This window comes from Nothobranchius furzeri, chromosome 11, assembly GCF_043380555.1.
Source record: "Nothobranchius furzeri strain GRZ-AD chromosome 11, NfurGRZ-RIMD1, whole genome shotgun sequence".
NCBI classification, from domain to species: Eukaryota; Metazoa; Chordata; class Actinopteri; order Cyprinodontiformes; family Nothobranchiidae; genus Nothobranchius; species Nothobranchius furzeri.
Genome location: NC_091751.1, coordinates 37488552 through 37507894, shown reverse-complemented (window position 1 = coordinate 37507894; position 19343 = coordinate 37488552). Strand labels below are relative to the sequence as shown.

The window sequence follows — 19343 nt, the reverse complement described above, 5'->3', positions numbered from 1 at the left end:
GCAGGCTGCACCACGTAACTCTGGTTCTGTTTTGTTTTCCTGTCTGATAAAGAACTGATCTTATATTTAGGTTTTAAGACTCCATCCTACGTCTAGAACCATAAACAGCATCACTTCATGTTAAATACGAAGGTCAAACCACCAGATACTCCTGGACATTCCAAGGTTAAAGATAAAGATTAAAGCAGGGTGACTGTGCCACTGATCTGTTAAATGATCAACCTTCCATCTAAGATCTGCTCAGTTTGAGTAAATTCATTGTCAGTAGTTTAGTTTTTGTAACCATTTTCTAAATCTGACATCATTTTAATTACAGTTTAACATCTTTCAGGTAAATTCTCATCATTATTTCCCCTCTGCAGTAACGCTGAGCCCTTACCTCCACGATGGCGTTGAGCGACGTGTCGGCTCCGATACTGTGGTCGGTACCTGGCACGTTGTTACTAATGGTGGCGGGCAGAATGCACATTGGGATGCAAAACTCCTGGTAGTGGGCCCGGGCCTCGTACAGCTCCAGCAGAGACTCAAAGGCCTGATGGTGGTGGCCGTAATACACAGTTAAACCACTAGGGGGAAGCCTTCCTCTGCTCATGCTCCCCCTGTCTTGTTGGGGTCAAACTGAACTGGGTCAGTGCGACATACTGAAGAAGCAGTGTTTATACAAATCATGTAGCACAAGAAGAACGTTTCTGTTTGATGCTGACAGGCCGTTCGGGTTCTCTGAATGTTCCTGATCAGCTAAAGTCTTCTAGTTGGATAAATGAGCATACACTAGGTGAAAGTATGGTTATTTTCTAATTGGACACAAGAACTTAAAACTACTTCTTATCCTTATAAAATACATAATGTCTTTGTGACAAAGGCATGATGGGTAAAAAAAAGGTCCACTTTAATTCAGAGACCTTGAACTTGCAGCTGTGAAGTGCACGGCCGGCTGGCTCTCTCCAGGAAATCAGCACAAGGGGCTTCTCATTGGCTTATAGAGAATGGAATGGGGAGACGGGGTGGGGGCATCGCAGCTGACAGTGATGGTGTTGACGCAAGAAGATAAAAACTAGATGTGGGGCTCATCGATGTCTCCATTTATGTCCAACACTGAAGGAGAAGCTCTGCCTGGTCTCAGAACCGTGTCCATGGAGGACATCTACTGTTGTCTCCGTGTTGTTTAGAGGACAGACCTGAATGGATCCAGACTAACTCATGCTTGTCTGCTCTTTACTAACACACACACGCACACACACACGAGCTGCTCGGACACACAGAGTGGACACACACATGCAGCATGCCATGCTGACACTTACCTGAGACCTCCGCTGACCAGCTCGCCTCACACAACAAACAACCTCGATGACCTCTAGTTATTAGCTGCTAATGGGCTCCTGTAAAGCTCAGTGATGCTCTAAAAGGTTCTGAACTAAAATCATTTAATGGTTTATGAAACAAATCATCAAAACTTTAGCTTGAAGCTAAAATCGACACTGTTTTGATGTGTGTGAATTGTAGTCGGGCCTGATCAAGAACTAACTGCACGAGAAGCTGGAGAAGGCGTGGGACAGAACTGGAACTAACAGGATTTAAACCAGAGCCTCGTTTATTTCACTTCATATTACATTTTTATTCTCATAAAAGCTCTCAGCTGAAAATGAGCCAAGTTGTTTACGTTTACATGAGTTTTTCTTATTTATACCATTTACATTTCTTATTGTTATTGTTCACACCAAGATGTTAGCATGAGCTCCGTTTACAGCAGTAAATTAGTCCACATCTTTGGTTTCTGGTCCTATTTTAGGGAACAATCAGGGAACAATTTCTGTGTCCCTTTTTGGGATTTTTAGCTGTAAAACTTTTTTCTAATTTAAAGATGAATCAAATATTAACAATTGCTGATCTGATGAATGAGACCAGGCTGAACTGGACTTGTTTATGTTCTCTGTGGAATTAGGAGATTCACTAGGATTAAATTAATAATCTGAGCCGAACCACAACTGGCTCCATTGGTTTGAATCATAGTCAGTAAAAATCCCAGATTTGTCCAGATGTAACCCAACGAGCGACCACTGAGCCTTACTGGAGTGGAACTAGAACCCTAACGCTGACACTGCCCCACAAATCCTGATTTCCTCCTCATTAACCTTTTATCTTGTCTGCATCGTGATGATAAAACAGTCTAACTGTGATCTTGGATAGTCCTCGCCTCCTTCAGAAGGACCCGAGCTGCTTCAGAACCTCTCTAACTCCCCCTAAAGCCCAGATCTACGGCCTGTTTGCAGTTTCCACAAACACCCTCATGCACATCGGACCCAGACACACTTACATCAGTGATGGCATTCAGCGCCGTGTCTGAGCCGATGCTGAGGTCAGAACCAGGTATATTATTGGAGACCGTCGCCGGGATCATAACCATGGGCACGCAAAACTCTGAGTACTTGTCCCGGGCCGAGGAAAGCTCCAGTAATCCCATGTAGGCCTGCAGCAGTGAGAGCCAGCGTCTTATTGGTTGTTAATGAGGATGGAGAGATAAAAACATGGTAGACAAGGTTAAAGGTCAGAGTGAGGATAGGGGAGGTTTAATGGAAGCGTTCAGGAGAAGATGCATCCATCTTCATCCATGAAGAAAAGCGCTCTCATATCAGCTTTTGCGTTGTTATTTTGCAGCCCGAACTCGCCGAGGCCCATTCAGAGCTGGGATACGAGTCCGAGTGGAAACAAAACCTCGTGATGAGCGTGGCACGTTTCCAAAAAGGGGGAGGGAGGGAGGGAGGGAGGGGCCGGCTGATGGGAGAAATGTGGTGGGAAATAACAGAGGTCCTCATGGGACAAACAACGTGAAGTGGTGGGAGAAGCCAAGAGGAGAGAGCCGAGCCAAGCATGCGCGCGCACGCACACACACACACACACAGGAAGTCCATGTCGTTGCTTGAAAAGACCAAAATTGAGGCAAACTGGGTTTTTTTGTGGTGGGGCTAAGATTTTATCCTGGAGAGTGAAATGAGCAGCAGTCACATCATCTCTGAACAGGAAGTTTTGTTAAATTAGGAATTGTCATTATTTTCTGCAGGAGCCGAAACGTTAGAATAATAATCAACAACAGTTTAGTTTCAAGTTAGGAACTGAAGCTCCAGTCTAAAAGCAGTTTTATATTCAGTTTTTACCCCAAAATCCAAAACAATGATCTAAACTCTCAGTGCCGCGTTACTGACCACATCATTCACGATCACGGGGCTCAAACTGTGGATTGTTGTATCCTGATACATTTGGTTCTCAGCTGAAACCAACAAAGAGGTGATTACAAATGAAAGCCAACAAAAGATTCATTTATTGCTCAAGATTAACAATTTTAATGTCTATAACATAATTCTACTAGCTTTACTCAACTTTTGGGAACTTTTGAGACTTTTGTGAAATTTACAGCTTTAGTTTTGTCTTTTTATTTGTGAAAAACAAGAATTTGTTGGGAAAAAACACGACTGGGTGACTCAGACCCATAATTACCACTAATAGCTTCTCTGAGTCTTTATTTCCCTCCTAATAAGCTGGCAATTAAGACTCATCATAAATATGTCTTTAACAGACGTGGGATTTATTTTATCTCCTGATTTTATTTGTTTTGTTTTAATTGCATCTCTTAGAAATAAAAGTGGGCTGAGAGGCTGCAGATGGCTTTTGGGAATGTGGTTAAAATGTATCGCTGGTGTTTAATTAAGCTTCTGGTTGAGTTTTGTTGTTTCTGATCCTTTTATTCTGCAGTTTGACTTTGTAGCGTGGTCACAAATATTCAAGCAACACATGAGACGTGTGTGTGCGTGTGTGTGTGTGCGCGCGCGCATGTGTGTGCACGTGTCTGTGTGTGTGTGTGTGTGCGCACGCGCATGTGTGCGTGTCTGTGTGTGGGTGTGTGTGTGTGTGTGCGTACATGTGCGTGCGTGTGTGTGCGCACGCGCATGTGTGTGCACGTGTCTGTGTGTGGGTGTGTATGCGCGCGTGTGTGGGTGTGCGTGTGTGTGTGTGCGTGCATGTGTGTGCGCACGCGCATGTGTGTGCACGTGTCTGTGTGTGTGCGCGCGCGTGTGTGTGCGTGTGTGTAACAGCAAAAAGGTCGAGTCATGTTCTGAAAGCTGAGGGTAAAACAGAGCAAGCTGGTGACGGTTATTAAACTCGGTGGTAAACGGAACATGACAGAAACAAAAAATACGCTGAATAAAGAAAATATAAAAATAAAGCAGATTCCTAAAAACGTTTTAGATTAATCAACACGTCTGCTGTTCTTATCCATAGCTCAGTGATTTTCAAAAGGATGACACACATTTCCAGGTAAATATTGAGAAGTTAACACACAAAGTGGCTCTTACGCACCTCAAAGCCTCCGATCACCAGCAGAGCGTTGATGTTATGGATCCTCATCTGCTCAGCGATCTTATCCAGATGTTTTCCTGGAAGAGTCCTGAAGCGAAACAAGGAACAATTGGGACATTTTACTGTAAATGACCACAATCTTCAGTGTGTTTTCAGTGGGAGCTTTAAGGCTCAGAATCATGGCAGGTGTTTTGAATCCGCCTAGAATTCTTCAGATTTTAGTTTCTGTGAAACAGAAAGTTCGATAGATTTTAGAAAACACAGGTAAGACAACAAGGACAAGTCCAAGTGAGAGTATAAAAACAGACATTCAGAATTTTCATGGATAATGCAGCTACTTTAGTGTGACTCTAACTGAAAAGGTGGCTACACAGCTGCAGCCCGGTCTCAGCTAAAGTCGTACAGAATAAGTCTTTTCATATCTCACCTTTTGGTCCCCAGTAGAGACCCTCCCTGACCGGTCCAACCACCAACATCTCCCCATTTGATCTCTTTAATCTGGTATAAAAAAATACAATTGTTTAAATTTTTGGCACTTTTCAAAGAGGTAATGAATTTATATATCACATTTAAACAAACGTATGAAAAAATCACTGAAATACTGGTTTTGGTCAGATGTGACCCTTTAAAAGCTGCTCAGATTGTGTTCTGCATCTGTTTCTTCAAAGCAGCAGGCCTTGATGATCAAATCTAATTTCTCTCTGTTTTATGAAGGTGGAAACTAATCCAAGCTCAGGATTAGCACAAAACATTTTTTACTTTTTTTGTGTGTGATACGTACACATGATTGTCTCATGTTATTTTGGCCTCTGAGTGTACAGTTGTGGTCAGAAGTTTACATACACTTGTAAAAAATATAATATAATGGCTCTACTGAGTGTCCCGTTATTTCTAAAACTCTGATTTTTCTCTGATAGAGTGATTGGAACAGATACTTCTTTGTCACAAAAAACATTCATGAAGTTTGGTTCTTTAATGTCTTTATTATGGGTTAACAGAGAAAAGTGATCACATTTGCTGGGTCACAAATATACATACAGCAGTGCTAATATTTGGTTACATGTCCCTTAGCCATTTTCACTTCAATTAGGCGCTTTTGGTAGCCATCCACAAGCTTCTGGCAAGCTTCTGGTTGAATCTTTGACCTCTCCTCTTGACAGAATTGGTGAAGTTCAGTTAAATTTGATGGCTTTCTGACATGGACTTGTTTCTTCAGCACTGTCCACATGTTTTCAATGGGGTTTAAGTCAGGACTTTGGGAAGGCCATTCTAAAACCCTTATTCTAGCCTGATTTAGCCATTCCTTTACCACTTTTGATGTGTGTTTGGGGTCATTGTCCTGTTGGAACACCCAACTGCGCCCAAGACCCAACCTTCGTGCTGATGATTTTAGGTTATGTTGAAGAATGTGAAGGTAATCCTCCTTCTTCATTATCCCATTTACTCTCTGTAAAGCACCAGTTCCATTGGCAGCAAAACAGCCCCACAGCATAATATTCCCACCACCATGCTTGACTGTAGGCATGGTGTTCTTGGGGTTAAAGGCCTCACCTTTTCTCCTCCAAACATATTGCTGGGCATTGTGGCCAAACAGCTCGATTTTTGTTTCGTCTGACCACAGAACTTTCCTCCAGAAGGTCTTATCTTTGTCCATGTGATCAGCAGCAAACTTCAGTCGAGCCTTAAGGTGCCGCTTTTGGAGCAAGGGCTTCCTTCTTGCACGGCAGCCTCTCAGTCCATGGAGATGCAAAACACGTTTGACTGTGGACAATGACACCTGTGTTCCAGCAGCTTCTAATTCTTGGCAGATCTGCTTTTTGGTGATTCTTGGTTCACTCTTTACCCTCCTGACCAATTTTCTCTCAGCAGCAGGTGATAGCTTGCGTTTTCTTCCTGATATTGGCAGTGATGAAACAGTGCCATGCACCTTATACTTACAAACAATTGTTTGCACTGTTGCTCTTGGGACCTGCAGCTGCTTTGAAATGGCCCCAAGTGACTTTCCTGACTTGTTCAAATCAATAATTCGCTTTTTCAGATCCATGCTGAGCTCTTTTGACTTTCCCATTGTAGCGTTTTTGGGCGTTTGTATCCAATGAGCCCTATTTACCTGGCCTAAGAGAAGTCACCAGCTGTAGTCACTCATAATCACTCACAAGAAGTTAAGAGGCCATGCTATGAAGCTCAGTTCACTGACACGTTTCTAAGTCACCAAAATTGCTAGTTCATGTTGCTGTATGTATATTTGTGACCCAGCAAATGTGATCACTTTTCTCTGTTAACCCATAATAAAGACATTAAAGAACCAAACTTCATGAATGTTTTTTGTGACAAAGAAGTATCTGTTCCAATCACTCTATCAGAGAAAAATCAGAGTTTTAGAAATAACGGGACACTCAGTAGAGCCATTATATTATATTTTTTACAAGTGTATGTAAACTTCTGACCACAACTGTATAATCTCCTCCTCTCTCCCTAAAATGTAAGTTCAGTGGAAGAAGTTGATTTTTCGCTTCATACATTATTTGCACTGAGTTTTATTTAAAAATATTGTTGACCATAGATTAGATTTTAAAAAGAGATGCAGGTATGCTCATAGAATCCCACATTATGTATTATTCTTATTGCTTATTTTTGAAGATTAAATAACAGCTGTAAGGTGGTTTTATAAGTATCTCCCCACACCTCTATACAATAATTGAGGTGTGGCAGAATAAGTGAACAGTACAATGCATGCAACACTTAGCTTTTTAGGAGATATTTAGCTTTAGATAGTATTCCTATACTTCTTAATTTTGCAGTAGCCTTTTTGATTTGTGGTTTCCAAAATAGTTTGTGGTCAATTACGACACCTAAAAATTTACATTCCCAAACTCTATCAATCATTACTAATCATTTTCACATTTGTATTGATGCTTCAATTTCCAAATATTATATATTTTGTTTTTTCTAAATTTATTGATAGTTTATTTTTGTCAAACCATTGCTTCAGTTTTATCAGTTCCTCCCTGACAACGTCCAGCAATTTTTCTATATTATCTCCTACACATAATACATTACGAGGAAGCACAAGCCAAAAGCAGGAAACAAAAGTGGTCCACGAGTAAACAGAAAAACAACACAATCAGATGGTGCGGCTGAAATTCCCGCCCTGTGTTTTTTTCTGTTGTCTAGCGTCGATGGAGGCGGAGCAGCTCTTTGCTCTGTCGAGCCGAGGATCGTTGCTTCCCTTTTCAGGGACGGCCCGCATTCAACACAGCTCCTCGCTGTCAGCTGAGTTGGACGCAGAGTTGTTGCTGTCAGTAACGGCGAGCAGCACTTGTTGTCATGTTGGAGCTCAGAATCAGGGCAGTAAATGAATCCGCCACCGAGAGGAACTTAAGGCTAATGAGCCACAGTTACAGCCATAGCTCCCTTTATGGGTTCAACTTTAACGTCTAGCTAACGTGCAGAAGAGTGAACAATGAGTTTAGAAATAAAAAAAACTCTTTTTGTGAGTTTAACAGAAACACAAGAGTCGTGTTAGGTTTGTGACTCATAGAAATGTAGAGTTGTGCTCTGTTTCTGTGGACACTGAAGTGAGGTCTCCACAGGTCAGCGCCTCAGACTGCTGCTCAGATTCAGACGCGTGGGTGGGAACTTTTATCGCCGCAATCCAAACCTCAGAAGGGAAAGGCGTGGGCGCTGCTTCCAATCTCATCTCAGGAAGAGGGGCTCATTTATTTAAGCAGCAAGTGTTTCAACAACAGAATCCAGTCAGTGTGAATCTGGGTCAAACCTTCAATTCCTGTTTTAAAACTTTAAAGAAAACAGTGAAATTAAAGAAAAAAGTTGTCTGCTTGGACAAACCTATGAGATCAGAGATGGTGGCTGCTACATTCAGTACATTCAGCCCAGAGGATCATTGGCTGCTCGCTGTCCAGCCTGGAGTACTTAGCATACCCCCGTTATCTCAGCAGGGTTTCCAACATCATTAAGGACAAGTTCCATCCTGGGAATCACTTGTTTCAGCTGTTGCCATCGGGTCGTCGGTACAGATCCCAGAGGACCAGGACAAACCGCTTCAGACAGTTTTTTTTCCCAGTGCTATCATGGCGGTTAACAACAAAAAGAACGTGCTAATTTGAAAGGACATGTTCTTATTTTATCTAATGTTTGCAGATGTAGCCCTGATGGAACCACACAAGCTGCATGGTTCTAATTTTATACGATTTATGAAGGAAGTATTTGTCCAGACTGAATTTTAATTGTTAAGTGTTACGTATCTCTTTCAACTTGCACCTGGGAGTGGCTTCCAAATTTCGTTGTACGAGTGTGTACAGTGACAGTAAAGGATATTCTATTCTATTCTAACGGGACTCGATGGTCTGAAATATCTCTTAGTGGAGCGGGTTTACGACTCAAGGCCAGAGCAAAGATTAAAGGTCACATTTCAGTGGTTTTATCAGCGAGCAGATTCTCTAGAAACAGGAAGAAGCCCTCTGACCAGTAGGTTACAGTTGTCGTCATTCTGACGTGCATCATCTATCGGACCCACCTGGCCTTTATGAAATCCTTCAAATCCGTCATTGACAGCAAACATTTTGTGGCCTTCGGTGATGCCCACCCTGACAGCAGAACGCACGGCGGCGTTCATCCCTGCAGCCGGGGCGCCCACGTTCAGCACCGCCACGTTAAAAGAGCTCTGGAGGTAAAAGCACACATGAATGAGCCTGACGGCCACGAACAGCAGAGGAAGAAGAACCTAACATACGTCACGGCCGTATGTTTAAACACCAAGCTCCAACACATTTTGATGAAACATCATCACACCTCCGAGGTGTGCATGCTGCAATCAGCAAACGGCATGTGTGAAGCTTGGTTTGGTAAAGATGGTACGTCTGCAACGTCTAGTGGCCATGAAGGGCATCCTGTGGTGAGAAGTAAACTAGAAAACTCACTCCTGGTCCTCATCATGGAGGTGTTTTTGCTGTCATAAAAAGCCATCCAGGTTCTCCTCAACTGCCGAGGAGCCTTGCAGCAGAACAGCATCATGCAACAAGCCACATGCTGCTAAAAGACACAGTGAGGCAACAAGTTTCTTTGCTTTCTCGTAACAACCTCCAAATTAGTGTGACTATTTGTTTGACAGTTGCATGAGTCACAGAAAATAGTTCTTTGTGTTTCACTTTTATGAGCTTCTAAAGAAAAAGGCACTCAAGCAGTTTATTTTTCCAGTAAATGGCTGCAGAGTGTCTGACTTTGGAGGCAGTTGAGTCAAACTGGACAGATTTGGAGATGTTTAAACGCTGCCAGACTGCAGGAGACCTTTCCAAGTTGTTTGTTGTGGTGCTTACATTTGGGAGCTCAGAATCTGCTTTGCGGGAGGCGAGCAGTCTGTAGGTACTCAGATTATGTTCAAAGCTCCTGCAGATTGAAAAAGAAAGTTAACCAGTTTGAATAGACTTTGTTTCTGGTGTGTTTTCTATCGAGGAAGCATCTAAGAGAAGCAACACTAACAGACGTGAACATCATCGCAGTTAAACCACCTGAATACATGTTTTGTTCTGTGAAATTTGGTCAGATTAGATGTGACATCTCTGGATTTGGATCTCTGTGCTCATTTAAAATAATAGTGGAAAAGAGTTGTTCACTTAGAGTAGGGCTGAGCAATAAATAAAAAAATTATCTTCATGGAAATTCCTGACTTATCGAGAAAAATTTTCCCATGTCAATAAATTTGATTAAAAAACATTTTAAAACGTGTGTAGGTTGGCAGCGTTCATGTCCCTTTAAGAAGCTGTACCACCATGAGTCACGTAAAAATGGTCTTGTTCGAGTTGAGCAGCGCCTCACCTGGAAAACAGACGAGAGCAGATGGACGCAGCAGGGGGAGTGGCTGAAAACCGGCGTTTAAGTTGGACAGATTTCCCTACATGTGTAGCTCACGGGTGACGATGGATGAACATATCGAGTCAGAGTTCATACTTGTTTAGTTTTTCATTTTGATTCTGGTGCCTGTTAGCAACTGAAACACATCCTCACGTGCTTGTGGATATCATATATTGTACATGAAGACATGACTGTAATAATAAGTAAAGGTTATCAGCTGTAGGTTTAGTGTGCTCATAGGAAACGTGAGAAAATAACAAAACACATTTCTCTTTATGGCCTATATAGTTGTCATCATCAACGTAACATGATTTACAGAATACACGTGACCAACTAACATTTCATGTTCTACCACCGGATGTTTGGATCAAAATATGATCTTAGATCAGGTGAGAGCCAGGCGTTTCTCGTCAGGCCCTAGGTTTTGCAGCGGGTGGAGAGAAACTGCATCGCCTTGCTCCAAAATCTGCTGCCACCTTGATCTCACACGGTTATCGTTGCCTACGTAGGCATGACGTCAGAGCAAGTCGGCGTTAAGTCGGACACATATCTAACTGGCGAGCACTGCGCGCTGATCACCGCTGGTCTAATCTGCGCAGAACTGGCTCATCTCGAACACAGCCAATGTGACAACTTAATACACGTGACAGCCCCATCTAGTGGACAACGTTTGATTCGGTGCATACCTGTAGTTACTGTCCATTTATCGTTATCGAGATGAAATCCTCAATATATTGTGATGTTGATTTTAGGCCATATCGCCCAGCCATAACTTAGAGGAAAATTGCATAAACGACAGGTACAGAAAACCTAATTCTCTTCAGACGTCAGAGACTGGGGCCGGCCAATTGATTCTCCTGTGCTCGAACCCTGAACCTTATGCACAGCATCACAGTGTTTTACAGATTGAACTACACAAGGTGACTCTTTTGAATCATTCTAATAGCATTTCATTTTCTTAATAAAATTAATTAAATCTAAATTATACTCTTTTACATGGAGTTCAACCCTGAACCGTATGTACAGTTGTCCTTACCTAAGAGACTGAGCTACACCAGAGGACGCTTCTACAGTGTTTATTAAAGCATTTCATGTTGTCAAACCCTGATTCTTGTGCACACCAACCCATCACATGATAGACTGAGCTACTCAAGTAGATACTAATGGGATGTTTTTTAGAACATTTCTTCTTCTCAAGAATTCCCATAGACTATAAAATGCCTTTTTTTGGTCTTGTATCAAACTCTGAACTAACTGCAAACCAAACTAATGCCTTACTGATTGAGCTGTAGAGCTACACAAGTAGACACCAGTAATTGTATCTTCTGTCATTTGGCCGTGGCTACAATGTGGGTCATCAACGCCAATGGCTGTGTACAAATTCAGGGGTCATGAGGTCAAATTTTAAGACCAGTGACGTCAAAGCGCCACAACGAAGACTGTCCAAAATTCAAATGAAAGTGGTCTTGAAATCCGTTCTTCTTTTCCCTGATTTTGAGAACAGGTGCAGTATAGTCTCCTCACATCTAGGAATCCCGAGATGCACTGCGTGCTATCACACAGATGGATATGAAATACAGCAGCGTTTTCATGTTTTTCAGTACCCCAATTTACTCAAGTCCTGAAGCTAGCTTATGGTGACATGAATTTGGCACAAGCTTTTAGACTTAAAACAAAATAATAACATTATCCTATACCTGCATCTCAGCCTGACATGCAAAATATGCCGACACTACATCTGATGTACAATCTCAAATAGTAACAAAACAAGGAAAAAGTTTACGTGTGTGAGCTCCACTTCTGCAGCTTCTTCTTAGTACGGCAGCAGTTGCTAGGTGACAGGACATCAGCCGAAGTAGGGGTGGGACAAATATTTAAGGCTAGACTGTCCAAATCCACAGCTGTTAACATCCGGTCCCGGAAGAACACGTTCTCCTGAGACCGATGAGGACGGGTACTCATGAGCATGCAACCCCTGAATTTGGACACAGCCTACATGTGAATATGTGTGCATGGGTGATTGGCTGTATGTATTAAAGGTGGTATGTAAATACAGGCCATTTAAGCTCTTTTCTTCCAGGTTTTCATGCTCTTCAGAATTCACATTAAGTTGACAAAAATTATTTTTGTGGGATTCAACCCCGATCCTCATTTGGTAAGACTACTGATGCACAAACGTGCTTCTGGTGACTGCCACAAAGACATGCAGCAGTATGTTCAATAGTTTTACTTCTGAATACACTGTTTGAACAAAGTGTGCACAACTTTATTTGTGCCCCACTCTCTCATGCCGGAGACGCTGCTGTAAATGACAACTAAAAACTTGATTCAAGAGTGTGCGTGGAGTCTGACAAGAAATCTTCTGTTATGATGAAACATCATGCAGCGTCTAATTTTTGTGCATTTCTTTCAAATAATTTACAACCATGTGCTCCACATGAGTGTCTCAAAAACATGTAATCAAACATACCTGCCGCGCAGTCTGACTGCCTCGTCAAAATTCTTCTCATCCATGGCCTTCTGTACCTCCTGGGTCTGATGACAAAACAAAGCAGAACTGCTTTATCAACAGACCTGTTTTTTGACTGTGTGTATGCTAAGTCCAGACGAATGCAGGAGGGTTTTGTTGTAGACTAGAAACATCTCAGCTCAGTTGCACCAAGCGCCACAATCCTCTCTGTTCACTCTGTATGACCCTAACCTTGACCCTTAATTAATTTTAAAAATGCAAAAAATAATGTTTGCCTTTTCATAACTGAGAGTTTTTTATACAAATACAGCCTCTCTGGACAAATGTACATGCTGTATTTTACTAGCCTGGCCTGTCAGACTCCTCCTCTGTTTAATTCTGCACAGAGAAAGAGCCTGGTAGCAAAGCTCAAAAAGTGTCTTAAAGGATATCACAGAATCGCAACATCCCACAACCTGTTAGGCCTCCAGCGTGTGTTAGGGGTGACTTGCAGCTACTACATCAAAATCTAGCTCAACATCTGTAAAATGAACTAAGCTATAGCCATTTTTTTCTGTGAGTTTTCCTTGGTGGCCATCTGATGTGGACTGACATTAAAGATGTCTCAGCTGTAAATGCATAGCAAAAAAGAACATCTGAGCATTTCAACAAAATCTGTCCACTGGTTCATATTTTTGCAAACAGTGCAGACAGTAAATCCTTTGATAAACTTATAAACAAAACAATGTTATTCTTTTAAACGTTTGTGTGTTGCACCACATGCACACTTACAATCTGAACACACTCCATAAGAGGCAGTCGCACAGCCTCGTTTCCAACTAGAGACACAACACAGGCCGGGGTGTCAGCAGACGCCTCCAGTAACGCCACCACTGCCTCCACGCCCATACGACTGGCCTGGAAAGTTATTTATGGAGGGAATTTTATGCTTGGGGACCAGTCTATTATCTCAAAACTTTTATGATGGAGCAGTTGTGACTCACCAGGATCCTGTCAAAGGCAGATGGTGTACCGCCTCTCTGCACATGGCCCAAGATAGTGACCCGGGTGTCAAGACCCAGGCGACCCACTACCAGCTGTATGCAGATACACCCAAAAGTATTGGTGAAAATTATTAAAATTATTAATCTTAATGGCTATTACACACACACACACACACATATATATATATATATATATATATGTGTGTGTGTGTGTATATATATATATATATGTGTGTGTGTGTATATATATATATATATATATATATATATATATATATATATATATATATATATATATATATATATATATATATACACACACACACATATATATATGTGATTATATATATATTTACATATCACAGATAATGTTCAAAAATCATATAAAATTGGTCTTTGTAATAGTTCAAAATAACTTTAAATCAACAGTAAATAAGCAAACTATTCAAGTGTCAAGAACTAAAAAATAACAGAGGAGAAATCATGCAAAACGTCTCCTGTCATGTTGGTGCATGCTAAATGATGCACATGCACAGTAACTTGCAGGAGCAGAAATGAACTTTGGAAAGTAGATGAGTGACAAAGAAGAAATATAAATGATGAAGGGGAAAAATTAAATGAGTGATGTAAAAAAATACTTTTATAATAAAAGCAATGGCCATTTCCCATGTGAAGGAAACCAACATCCCACCAGGAAAAGGAGGAAGTTTCCATGCTTCTGAAGGAAGGTTCAGCGAAGGTTTCTCCCCCATACTTACATCTTTGATATAATCAGGGGTTATTGCCTTGTTGCGGCAATCAATGGCGCCCTCGGCTACAATAATAATGTTCAGCCTTTTCTTATCAGCGCGGTTCTAGAGGAATATAAAAGCACAAGCATTTAAAAACATGACAGAAAAGGCTTTGCACTGCCAAAAGCTGGACTGAACCATGGGGGATGATCTCAGAATAATGATGGTTGCACATGTTGGATTTTTGTTTTTTTATTTTATTTCCAACATCAATGAAACATTCAAATATCACAACAGCAGACTGATTCCTCTGTAACTTGCTAGAGGCCACATTAGACACTAACTTCCACCAGTTGGTCCAGCTTCCAGTTCCCCTCTGTCAGTCTACATTCTGCATTTACTCACATTCTTCACAAAATCAGAGGAAATGTGTTGTCCTTGACTGTCAATGGCCCCTTCAGCAACTATGATAATGTTCAACCTGGAACCCCGAGATCGATTCTGGACAACAGTAAACACATTCATGTGAGATCTGCTGGAATGCAATCAATGTCCTTAGTTAAAGGAGACACATTATGTTACACTCACTTCCTGTTTCCCTTTGTGCTGCCATGTGGGTCTCTACTTTATCAAAACTCCAAATGTGACTAAAAGCCACCCATCTGCTTTGTGTCAGTGTTAGAATAAAAGGAATTTTTCGATTCTACAATTTCAAAAAGTCTCTTATTGTCACATTAAGAGAAATTAGCATGAAATAACCCCTCATGGATATTATTTGTGCAATTGTTGTACAAAATGACTTGCTGTGGCATTAATTGCACTAATAGAACGTCCAAGGAGTCTCCACTTCATCTTTTTTTGGTAAGTAAAATTATATTTATGTATTTGAGGTCACTGCCGAGCTGAGCTTAGATTTTAACATGTACTGTTTAACCATGAAAATCCCCTCAAAAACGTGTTATTGGAGCATATGGAAATGAATTGTCCAGTATATATGTCGATGGCGCACACACACACACACACAGCCTGAAGCGCAGAATACGGAATGCAGAATATCAGCAGGGGGACAGATTGAGACAGAATGTCATGCGTCTGTGACAGTGTGTGTCCTGTCACTGTGACCCGATTGATCATGCGCCCTGGCTACTTGGACAAGGGAGATCCCTGTTTGGGTGACTGGTTAGCGTGCGTGGCTTTCATCCAGAAGTCTGGGGATCGAATCCTGATTGGACCGTTTTTTAATGTCCGCCACAGATCTCTGATGAATTCACAAAATTGACGGCTTCAGCAACGCTGTGCCACTCCGTGGATTTTCTCTTATTTGTTTTGCAAAAGCACTTCCTTTCATTTCTCCACCTCACCCACAAGTACCTCAATGTCTGCTTCTGTGAAATTGCACTGCCTTGATCTGTAGTCACCATGTCATTGGCGGAGCGCTGCAACAGCCGGCTAATGTATATGCATAAGATCCACAAGGCACTTTGCATTGACTATTTATGGCAGTAAGTGGGTGTGGTGAGGGCGGGATGTGATGTGCAATGGAATTAAGAACACCTTAGGTATGCAGATTGTAACTTAAAAGTAACTCATTTTTGTAAGTTAGAACCACTCAATTTGCATTTGAATCTGTTGACAGTAACGATGTTTGCAGACATGAAATTTGAAACCTTCTCATTAGATTAAGCAATTTGAAAAGGTAATTCTTATTGTGTATTAACAAAGAAAACAAATGTATGCATACAGTTAAAGTGAATGACATTCTTTTCATTCATCACAAGTAAAACCTACCCAGATATGCATTACATTTATTTACATAAAGTGATTCTGTGTTGCAATGGATAGCGCATTGGACTACTAGTTCATGAGCAAGATGCAATTCAAAGGTTGTGGGTACAAGTCCCACCAGAATCATTTATTCTACATCTTTGCCAATATTGGTTGCGTGTAAAGTTTTTTGAGAACTGTCTTTCTGCCTTTCCATGTACTTTGCAAAGTTATAGTGAATGTCAAGTCTGTTGATTTGTGCAAGGGAATTAATAACACCATAGTTATTATGATTGTAACTTAAAAGTAAGTCTTTTTAACTTAGAACCACTAAATTTGGCATTTGAATCTCTTGACAATCACTATGTTTGGAGACATGAAATTTGAAACCTTCGAATTAGATTAAACAATTTGAAAAGGTCATTTTTTATGTACTAACATTGAAAACAAATGTATGCATACATTTGATGTGAATAAAAATCTTTTCATTCATCACAAGTAAATTCTTCCCAAGTATGCACGAGCCTTGCTGCATAAAGTGGATCTGTGGTGCAACGGATAGCACATTGGACTTCTAGTTGAGAATTAAAATGCAAATCAAAGGTTGTGTATTCAAGTCCCACCAGAGTAATTTATTCTACAACTGAAACATGATTACTTGCATGTAAGGTTTTTTGAGAACTTTCTTTCTGCCTTTCCTTGCACTTTGCAAAGCTATAGTGAATGACAAGTCTGTTGATGTGCAAGGGAATTAATAACACCATAGGTATGCAGATTGTAACATAAAAATAACAAATTTTATTAAATTAAAACCAATAAATTTGGCATTTGAATCTCTTGACAAGAACTGTGTTTGGAGACATGAAATTTGAAACCTTCGCATTAGGTTAAACAATTGGAAAATGATTTTTTTTTTATGTACTAACATTTAAAACAAAGGTATGCATAAATTTGATGTGATTAAAAATCTTTTCATTCATCACAAGTAAAACCCAACCAAATATGATGCCTTTATGCAAATAGTGTCTCTGTGGTGCAAAGGATAGGGCATTGGCCTCTTAGTTTAGAATAAAGATCCATTTCAAAGGAGATCGGTTCAAGTCCCACCAGTGTCAATTTTCTACATCTCTGACATGATTAGTTGCATGTAAGGTATTTTGAGAACATTCTTTCTGCCTTTCCATGTACTTAGCAAAGTTATAGTGAATGGCAAGTCGTTTGATTTGTACAAGGGAACTAATAACACCATATGTATTCAGATTATAACTAAAAATGGACTCATTTGTTTAAGTTAGAACCACGAAATTTGGCATTTGAACCTCTTCACAATAACTATGTTTCGAGACATAAAATTTGAAACTTCCAAATTAGATTAAACAATTTGAAAAGGTCATTTTTTTATGTACTAACATTGAAAACAAATGTATGCATACATTTGATGTGAATGAAAATCTTTTCATACATCATAAGTTAAACCTACCCAGACATGCATGAGCCTTTCTGCATAAAGTGACTCTGTGGTGCAATGGATAGCGCATTGGACTTCTAGTTGAGAACCAATTTGCAATTCAAAGGCTGTGTGTTCAAGTCCCACCAGAGTCATTTATTCTACGTCTCAAACATGATAAGTTGCATGTAAGGTTTTTTGAGAACTTTCTTTCTGCCTTTCCTTGTACTTTGCAAAGTACTTGCCAATAACTGTGTTTGAGACATGAAATTTGAAACCTTCAAATTAGATTAAACAATTTGAAAAGGTCATTTTTATGTACTAACATTGAAAACAAATGTATGAATACATTTGATGTGAATAAAAATATTTTCATTCATCACAAGTAAAACCTACCCAGACATGCATAAAGTGGCTCTGTGGTGCAATGGATAGGGCATGGGACTTCTAGTAGAAAACCAAGATGTAATAGAAAAGTAGTGTGTCAAGTCCCATCAGAGTCATTAATTTTAGATCTACGTCTCTGACCCAACTAGTTGCAAGTAACGTTTTTGAGAAATTTTTTCTACCTTTTCTTTTAATTTGCAAAGTATTTATGAATCACAAGACTGCTGATGTGCAAGGCACTGAAAAATGCATTAGGTTTGCAGATTATCCTTTGAAATTAACACATTTTTAAAGTTGAGTTCCAGTAGAACCGTTGAAATACCCTTTTCGGTATTTTGACAGTAAGTATGATTAGAGACATGTTGGATGAATCTTTTTCATTACACCAAAGTTGCAGTGTGTGAGAATAAAGTACCCTTTCTACAGGGAAATAATCCCAAAATGGTCTAATGTCTCAATCATGTTGGAAGGAAGGTTATACTGAAACAATATTTAGATCCTAGCTGGCTATGGGGGGTTGTAATTTTTTCTCCTTTCATAATTAAAGAAGGAGGGACATAGTAACTTTTCCATTAGTGAGTGTGGGTTGCTATGCCTCCTGTGAGCTAATGCTGCAGTGCCGGCATTTGTAAAAAGGCCACCGGTGCTGGCAAAAAGCTGCAGAAATGTAGAATTAAAGCCGGTGACTGAAGCGACCCAAAAGTTATTTCTTGTTTCTGTAAGAAGACACGGCATCTTTTAGTTTTACTCTAATATCGGGTAAAGAAGACTAAAGGCTAGTTGTTCACAACTATTAAAAACTAGATAACAACATGACGGTAAAAATAACATTTTCTCTATACTGGAGGCATATTACCATAATAAGTGTAGTTTTACTCTGCTACCCACAGTAAAACACCCAAGAGTACTAGCACCAGCTATGACAATGTATTTATCTACTTATCAACTTACTGTGCATGAGTGGTCTTCGCTTCTAATCTAGAATCTTCTGGTGCTGATCTGGCTAACTGGCAACAGCCATGAAACTCACAAAACAGGAGTGAGAGAGTGACAGCAGTAACCAAATTTGACCACATGATGTCATCTTACTTTATTCTTACACATTGCACCTTTAAACAATTTACAAAGGTATTTAATTTATTCGTTATATATTGAACCTACATATTTGTCATTTGAGGCTCACTGTTATATGTTTTGTTTTTATTGGTCCTTGTGAAGCACTTTTGGAGATTTCTTTACATGATAAGTGCTATAGAGGTTAACTTAACTCACTTTCTCTAAACTAGCTAAACAGCAGCAGCAGTGGAAACTGCGTGTGCAACTTTTTGCGATTACTT

General features: G+C 40.4%; 1 protein-coding gene across 5 annotated transcripts in view; it reads right to left on the bottom strand.

Annotated features, from left to right (window-relative positions):
- LOC107383427 (ATP-dependent 6-phosphofructokinase, platelet type) overlaps positions 1-19343 on the bottom strand; it is a 39041-nt gene that overhangs the window by 4794 nt on the left and 14904 nt on the right. Inside the window, exons 8-17 of one of the 5 annotated variants that reach the window (XM_054743454.2) lie at positions 14436-14531; positions 13678-13770; positions 13466-13591; positions 12695-12759; positions 9690-9759; positions 8891-9037; positions 4781-4851; positions 4354-4441; positions 2315-2467; positions 380-532 (exon numbers count right to left, since the gene is read on the bottom strand). In XM_054743454.2, the coding sequence (XP_054599429.1) occupies positions 380-532; positions 2315-2467; positions 4354-4441; positions 4781-4851; positions 8891-9037; positions 9690-9759; positions 12695-12759; positions 13466-13591; positions 13678-13770; positions 14436-14531 (1062 nt within the window). Of the gene's footprint in view, positions 1-379; positions 533-2314; positions 2468-4353; positions 4442-4780; positions 4852-8890; positions 9038-9689; positions 9760-12694; positions 12760-13465; positions 13592-13677; positions 13771-14435; positions 14532-14813; positions 14910-19343 lie in introns of all 5 variants that reach the window. The other 4 variants (XM_015956032.3, XM_015956034.3, XM_015956031.3 and 1 more) reach the window with 4 other exon arrangements.